Source organism: Prosopis cineraria, unplaced genomic scaffold, assembly GCF_029017545.1.
Source record: "Prosopis cineraria cultivar Desert tree isolate PC_DT_omini unplaced genomic scaffold, ASM2901754v1 PC15, whole genome shotgun sequence".
Taxonomy (NCBI): Eukaryota; Viridiplantae; Streptophyta; class Magnoliopsida; order Fabales; family Fabaceae; genus Prosopis; species Prosopis cineraria.
The window spans coordinates 2716719-2725095 of record NW_026555346.1 but is presented as its reverse complement, the minus strand read 5'-3'; the positions used below and the strand labels follow the sequence as shown (position 1 = coordinate 2725095).

Sequence of the window (8377 nt, the reverse complement as noted above, 5' to 3'; positions counted from 1 at the left end):
TTACATTCAGAATTCTGATTTGTGAAGGTTAAGGTCTCAAGAACATGCAAGGGCGAGAGAGACCTGCCCCATGAAAAACGAGTTGCAGAAAAAAGTCCGGCGAGAATCGAGACAGAAGAAAACATCAGAATAATGAGCGATTGGTTTTTTTTTCCCCCTTTCCGGATGGGGGTCTCCCCCCCCCCCCCCCCAAACACAAAAACGAAGGCAATAAAATGAAGTCTCAATCTCGGGGCCTCTTGTCTTGACACGTGTTCCTCATGATAAGACCAGAGGAACTTACTACCACTAAACAAAACCAAACCGATGACTGAACACTTGTTTGAAATCCTTGTATTACATCATTATTACAAAAGTACGCACACGGACACTACTCTTATCCATAGCGGGAGAAAGTTCCCACCACTAAACGAAACTGAATTTAAACTCCCCAGCTCTGCGATGCTACGATAGCATTTAGCCATGGCCACAAGTTTCTCCAGCGCGCTTTCAACCAAATTACCCATGATGGGTTTCATTGGTTGCAGAAGAGACTTGAGACACAGGAAAGCACTCTCCATTTCGGCTCAACAGCAAGCAGAAGTGGAGGAGGAAGTGAAGGTACCGCAAGAGCAAGCACAAGCACAAGCAGACAATGGAACTCAGAATATGAATCCCAAAGGAGTGAAACCAAGGCCTGTGGAACCGCAAGTGAATGTGAAGAGCAAAAACATGAGCAGGGAATATGGAGGCCAGTGGCTTAGCTGCGCCACCCGCCATGTGAGGATCTATGCTGCATATATAGACCCTGTCACTTGGGAGTTCGATCAGACCCAGATGGACAAGCTCACCCTTATCCTTGATCCCACCGATGAGTTCGTGTGGAACTCTGACACTTGCAATAAGGTTTTCTCTTACTTCCAGGAGCTTGTAGATCATTACGAGGTAATTATCTCCATCTTCTCGTAATAAAAACTCTAAACATCGATTCGACTCTATCTGTGTCGCTTTTGGTGAAGCTTGTTGCCTGCGAGTTCATTCTTTTATAATTTCTACATTTATTTTTTTGGCCATAACAATGTTTTTTTAGTTTTAAATCATGATTAGGTTGGATTTTAAATTTTGAACAGAGTCATTTCATAGTAGTAGTACTAGTCGTATTGAATAATATTTCCGAAGTGCGTGATGTAGCATGGCTAAGCTTTGAGACGAATTAACTGAACAGGGTGCTCCTTTGACGGAATACACGCTTCGCCTGATAGGTTCAGATATAGAGCACTACATAAGGAAACTACTGTACGATGGGGAAATCAAGTATAACATGAACGCAAAGCAGCTAAATTTCAGCATGGGCAAGCCTCGCATTATGTTCAATAATAATGATCTTCCGCCTCAAGAGGCGCTCGAGTAATTAATCAGTTACATAATACTCCAATATCTGGGGCGACAATTTTGTGGAACCCACGCCAATCTGGTAGTGCAGCTTGATTTCTAGGATTTCAAGACCATGATGTGGTAGCTGCTTTCTTGTTACTTCATGATTCGTTTATTTTGTATTTGTATTTTGATCAGAAGTGAAATGATCACAATTTGGTGGACAACTTTGATCCTCTTCTGTAAATATTGTACGTATTCGCAGTGGCTGCTAAATTATTCATGGTTAACCCATGGGAGCTGAAGTAGAGAATATTGTGACTTTCAGCGCTGCATTCACATTCTAAATGGCTAGTATCGTCTCCTGATCATGGCCTAATACTTCAACTGGGTGGCTCCTTCAATGTAGCGGGAGCAGGGCCAAGCACTCTAACCCTACGGCACGTGAGGCTCCATGGTTTCGCTGCTTCAATCCCAATGTCATCTTTAAGATCAATTCCCGCGCACGAAACCAATCCCTTTTGTGGTTGTTAGCCTCATTGCATATACACGAGTGTTGAACAAGGAGATCAGCCTGTTAGCATTACGGTGCTAGGTCACGTACGAAATCAATCGTCTCTGCACGTACGTACGTGGTTACTGGTTAATTAGGGGGTATTAGAGGTTAGCCTGTTGCTTAGGGGCTGTTAGCATTACAGTATTAGGCCACGTACGAAGCCAATCCTCTTTGTGGTTGTTAGCCTGTTACGTAGACATTTTCGTCGCTCACAACCAAATCTGAAATGCAACTATGGGTGATGAAAGGACGTGAGGTTCTGAATGTGGCTAGAAACCTAAAGAACGTCTTGGAAACAAATGTGAGAAAGACAAAAAGTTGAATTTCAATTGAATATAAAAATAATTAATTAATATGATTAATTTTAATTATAATTAATTATATTATGATGTAATATGTTTGGATACAGTTTTTTTAAAATTAATTTTAACAAAATTGAAGATGTTTGAATAATTTAATTTAAATTAATTTTAATTGTTCAAATTATCATAAAGGACATTTTTTTAAAATTAAATCATTGATAAATTTATATCTAATATTATTAAATTTCATTTAAGAAGTAATATATATTATCTAAATTATATATCTGATTAATTATAAAATTTAAATTATATTAATATTAAAAATTTAATTTACATAGATAACTCAATATATCTTAATTTAAATAATTTTAATAAAATAAAAAATTTTAATTTTTAATTACCGAATGTTAGTTTTACAATAACTAGAAAATAATAACATATAAATTGATCTCTAATTTATAAACTGATTTCTAATAAGATTTGTATAATTGTACCTTTTTGGTTATATATTTTAAAATTAAATACACTAGAAAAGCATAAAAGATTAAATTTATGGTGCGCTGAGCTTCCCGAAATCTCCACCTGAATGCATGTGATTTATATCTCTGTTGGTTAAGATCCCAGGAAAGAGAACACTCACAAACACACACAATTCTACTGCTTGCCACTAAGCTGCAAGGAGAACACCTAGACTGCTTCGTCTCTCGTCCACTTTCCGTCACTCACTATTCTCCCTGATCCTCTATTACAGTTACTCATAGCCTCTAAAACCTTGCTATGTTAAACCATCAAACACCTTCCACCACCCATCAACCCCAGGACGATCAAGATGATGAAGAGAACATCAGAGAAATCCACACTTTAACCCCATCTCACACTTCACACACCGCCAATTGTGCTCATCGCTGAGAAGCTTTGGACACACACTGCCGCCCTCGTAGTCTCTATCCATGACCAACACGGAAGGAGCTTTCGGCGAGAATTTCACCAGCATGAGTAGGGAATTCAGTGCTCTGGTTCTCGCAAGGTCTAGTATTGATCCCAACAATGACAGCCCCATTGATGTGCATGACAATGAAAGAGGCAACAATTTGGGGAGAATTGGAGAAGAGGATTTGATGGAGGAGACGAATCCGCTAGCGATCGTTCCTGATAATCATCCATTGGACCCGAACACGGAGGAGGGGAGGAGTTGCTGGTGCGTCTTCATCGTCGGCGGCGGGAGTGGGAAGAGGAGAAGATACCTGGAGATAAATAATCAAAACATGTATAACACTGATGAGGAACACGGTAGGTGAGAGATTGACTGAAAAATAATTAATATTGGTTAACGGTAAAATTAAATTTCAAAAGCTCTCTCTTCCGGCTAATGTAAAAACGCTATTCAGGGCTTATTAATTGATTAACAAATGTTTGTGCTGTTTGTATATTTTTTATTAAAGCGTGATTATGAGCCCAAAAAATTCGATTTTTTATCCTGTAGCAAAAGCACGACGGAGAGGACATAACGCTTGAAACAGTTCCAAAAGAGGGGTGAAATCTATCGGTTGTTACGCTAATTGATGGTTATATGGTATCCTCTGATCACCTCACTAAAATTAAAAGTGATTAAATAATTTATTTTTAAATAAAAAAATATATCTCAAATTTTTATAGTTTCACTCAATTTTAAATTAAATATTTTTAGTTTATTTTATTTTAATTAATCCTTTATAGTTTAGTCAATTAAATTTTTTAATCCTTGAAAGTTAAAGTCTTTACATTTTTCCTTTTAAAAAAAATTAAAAATTTTTATATTTTTATTAAATGAGTTATACTTTTATTAAATGATTACGTGACTTTAAAATTGATTACATAATTTTTATAACTCAAAATTTATATAATTAGGTTATCTTCTAAATATCTTTTATATATGTAACATTTTCATTAAAAAATTATCATAAAAATATAAGCAGTGAATTATATCAATTTTTTATTTTTGACTAAAAGTATTAAATTAAATTTTCTACAAACTTTAAGAGTATTTTTGTTTTGTAAAATTTAATAATTGATTGTTAATTATAACCTTCAGATGTCAATATATATAATAGATGAAAGCATAAGGAGCTAATTAAAACAAAATAAATTGCAGAGACTTAATTTAAAATTTTGTGAAACTGTAAGGGTTTGCAAGTATATTTATAAGTAAAATAAATTTTTAATTTTACTTACATTTAAATGAAAAAAAATTAAATTGACATTACATTCTCCTTTTTATAATTAATAATTTTAAATTGAGATAATATTAAAGAAACTTAATTAATATTCATCAAGTGTCTTACTGGTTTAAAGAGTGCTTGAGATAGCGGTGGACGTTCAATCACCTTACACTGTGAAGTTGCTGAGGCAGTCAACCTCATAAAAGGAGGCAACGTGGATCTCCATAAATGGCGTAGCATTATTATGGAGATTAGAGGGCGTCCTCAAATTGGCACTGGAAAGTGGAAGCTTGTCATATTGACCGTGATTTGAACATGGAGGCTGATGCTATTGCTAAGAGATCTTTGATCGAGACTCCTGGCTTTTACCCCATTGCACCGAGCATGCCTAACTTTTGGGAGTTTCTTAGACCTCCTTAGGTTTTTTGTTTTTTTTTTTCTCGTGTTATGTTTTCTTTGCTTTCCCGTATATCAAAAAAGAAAAAGAAAGAAAGAAAACCACACATCTTTTGTAAAAAGTTGTTTATAATAAATTTTTAAATTCTCAAGTTTATAATAACTTCTTTAAAAGGCTCCTTGTAATGACAAGGGAGGGGTATTAACTGCATGCTTTTTCTCTGTGGTATTGGTAAATTTTCGTTATGGGATGCCTGTTGGCACGGTTTTGAATTTTATTCTAATTAAACAATCAACATTCGGACCCAATTTTAAGGTTTTAAACATTCTCCATTCATGAAATATTCACAGCTTTATTTAAACCCTCTGTTGCCAGTCCAGTCCAAAAAAAATCAAGATTGGTTTGTTAGCATGAATATAACTAAAGAAAAGTAAGAGCATTGGCCTGGACACGTGTTAGCGTGATATGACCGAGACACACGCAACGAACGCGTAGCTGAATGCTTTTGGAAATCTTCCACTAAAAACAGCCACGAAGCCCGCCGTTCCCAGACAAGTTAAGAATCGTCCTGAAAGCGACTCAGGTAGCTATCAGCAAGAACAAGTTAGCATTTCACCGCCGATACAAATTCAAAGAGATTTTTAAACCTTGCTTTGTGCGAAACTTCAGTAGTCTATTTTAGTATTGGTGTTGCCTGCAGGGTCGACGACGGTCCATCCTTCCCTTGAATAACGTATAATTCCAACATCTTTAACGGCATAAAACCTAGAATATATCGTCATTTGCAAGGTAGGTCTGATAAGTCCATGCCTATCAATCACACCTGTTTCTTTTTTTTAATAAAAAAGAAGGTAGATTTAATTCGAACAAATTGTGGGTGAATGCTCAGGTTCATGGTTAGCATAGACGTGACGAAGTGGGAGCGAGGGGCGGCGGAGGCGAAGCTTCGTGCAAGTTGCCTTGAAACGGATCAGATCATAAGACCATTGACATCAACACGCTTCAGGAATTATGGGCCCCACTTCCTTATCTGTACTACAACTTACATCATATTCCGGCTCCCCTTTGTACGTTCCCGTACACAACTCTGCCTCGCTCGTTTATAAAATGTAACTTCTAAATCATCATCATCAGCCTCTGCATCCCTTTCGAGAGACGTGCATTGTTACGCATTAAATTCTTTAAATTTATATTTTTATATTAATAAATTGCCTGTTCATCTTTATAAAATATTTCAAGTTTTTTTTCTGTTGGACTCATGAAATACTGCAAGTTATCCGTGTGCAAACTGCAGATTTCCTAGCTTGACGTAACTTTATTTTATTTATCCATATTAAGCCGCTAAAGGCATACTCCCTCCGGTCCTATTTATAAGTTATTTCTACCAACCTCATCAATATTAATATAATAAAAATATAAGGAATAAAAGTAAGTAAAATTCCAAATATATCCCTATATAACAAATCTAAAAAGTAATGTCCTGTTATCTTTTCTCTCTCATGAAGGGTAATTTTAAAAATACTTCTCAAATATTATCTAAAAAGACGCACCATAACTTATAAATGGGACCAAATAAACCTTTTAAAATGGGACTTATAAATGAGACCGAAAGGAGTACTCTGTACTCCACAACGCCTACCAAAAATACAAATACCTAAATTAACTTTATTTAAATAAAATAAATAATTTGGAAAAGATATCTCTACTTTTTCTGTATTCTTTATAAATTATTTCTATCAATATTATCAATACTAATACAAAAAAAGAATAAAAGTGTATAAAATTTTAAATATATTATTATATAATAAATTTAAAAAGTAATATTAAATTATTTTTTTCTTTCATAAAACATAATTTTAAAAATATTTTTTAATATTATTTAAAAACTATACTGCAACTTATAAATAAAATTAAATAAAATTTTTAAAAATATATCTTATAAATGAGGTCAAAGAGTATCTAGTCCGCATCCGCACCAGCAAGTGGCTATATATATTACCCTATCAAACCCCTTTCCTCTCAGCGAGTGGCTTGTAGATTGTATGTAGTGCTATAAGCCTCTTTCCTCAGCATATATGCGCTGGTAGCTTAGTTGACCCGGCCGAAGAGCAGAAACGTACGACCCTGTATATATCATAGTCTATTATTAAAATTTTGTGAGCGAATATGTCTCCCCTTACGCCCACTGACTTGCAGCGAATATTTGAGAAGCTGGATAGGAACGGGGATGGGTTGGTGAGCCTTGAAGAGCTGAAATGGCTGCTGGACAAGATAGGTCACGAGTTCAGCCCCGACGAGCTTGAGGGTCTGGTCGGAAAAAAGAACCTGGACTTGAATGAATTCTTGTTCTTCTGGGAGTCCATATCGAAGCAGAACAATAACAGAGGAGATGAAGAAGGCGAGGACGGAGCAGACGTGGAGAGCGACCTGGCAAAGGCGTTCAGGGTGTTTGACTTGGATGGAGACGGCTTCATCACCAGCCCAGAACTGGAGTGCGTGCTGAAGAGGCTCCACTTACGGGACTGCCCAAGTGCGAAGGACTGCTCCGCCATGATTTGCGCATACGACACCAACTCGGATGGTCGTCTTGACTTCCAGGAGTTCAAGAACATGATGCTCCTTACCTCTTCTTGAAGATTGATTCCTTAATTTCCACTTGCAGTACTCGGTGTGCTTCTCATACTCTTAAGAGTCTCTGAGGTAGTCTGCTTCATGGTCTTGATGATTTTCTGCATGAATCGCAGCTCACATACTATATCCAAAGCTGTTATAATCTGCGTGCGTGCGTGCGTGCGTGTGTAGACTTTTTGCATCTGTGACTTGCAATGGCAGCAAGACAATAATACCCATGTTCTGCTATTCATGATTTATATTTCTGTTGGTGAATTTGATATGCCTAATGGCCAAACTTTATGTAGTTGATGCAGCAGAGTTATATCGATTTCTTGAGAGAAATTAATGAAACGTATTGCTCTAAATTAAATATTTGTTCAGCTACGACAGTGCTGTTTTGTTGGGAAGCAGTTATTAATGAAGGATTTCAGGGAAATGTACGCTCCCTTGACAAGCCATTTGAAAAAGAATCACGACTTGAACAACTTATGAACAGGTTTGTTAAAATGAATAGCGTATGTAGATTCAATATTTTAGTAGCTAGCGCGATACCGTGTTTAGCAAATAGTGTAATATCTGCCTTGATATTATTAAAATTTATCACACAATTATAATAAATAATTATAATTAGAAGCAAGCTCATATTATATATATAAGAGTTAAAATTAATAATCTTTTAGAAATAATTGTGAAATACTTGGGATCCCATTAAAAATCTTTAAATAAGTAGTTTGAGCTCAAACTTAATGATTTATAAAAGTATTGAAAGTATGAAAAAGTTTTGAGAAGCAAAACACTTTAAAGCAGGACAAAAAATATCATTTTTGAGTATTTTGATATATGCACTGCGGCTCGTGGTACGCATGCCGCGGCATATGGCACAGAAAGGCAAATTTGGTTGTTGTACCATGCGTCGCGACACGCATGCCAATGATAGCTTTTCAGGATGAACTTCAAA

General features: G+C 36.0%; 3 protein-coding genes across 3 annotated transcripts; all 3 read left to right on the top strand.

Moving 5' to 3' along the window:
- Positions 1-267: 267 nt before the first annotated feature.
- On the top strand, positions 268-1680 carry LOC129294266 (NAD(P)H-quinone oxidoreductase subunit M, chloroplastic). The gene is made up of 2 exons (XM_054932485.1): positions 268-924; positions 1205-1680. The coding sequence occupies exons 1-2, from the start codon at positions 463-465 to the stop codon at positions 1388-1390; spliced, it is 648 nt and encodes a 215-aa protein (XP_054788460.1). The 5' UTR covers positions 268-462; the 3' UTR covers positions 1391-1680.
- A 971-nt stretch (positions 1681-2651) lies between these two features.
- Positions 2652-3735, top strand: LOC129294073 (remorin 4.2-like). The gene is made up of 2 exons (XM_054932184.1): positions 2652-3501; positions 3695-3735. The coding sequence occupies exons 1-2, from the start codon at positions 3162-3164 to the stop codon at positions 3724-3726; spliced, it is 372 nt and encodes a 123-aa protein (XP_054788159.1). The 5' UTR covers positions 2652-3161; the 3' UTR covers positions 3727-3735.
- A 3088-nt stretch (positions 3736-6823) lies between these two features.
- On the top strand, positions 6824-7789 carry LOC129294722 (probable calcium-binding protein CML44). Its single transcript, XM_054933194.1, has one exon. The coding sequence runs from the start codon at positions 6973-6975 to the stop codon at positions 7438-7440; it is 468 nt and encodes a 155-aa protein (XP_054789169.1). The 5' UTR covers positions 6824-6972; the 3' UTR covers positions 7441-7789.
- The last annotated feature ends 588 nt before the right edge of the window (positions 7790-8377 follow it).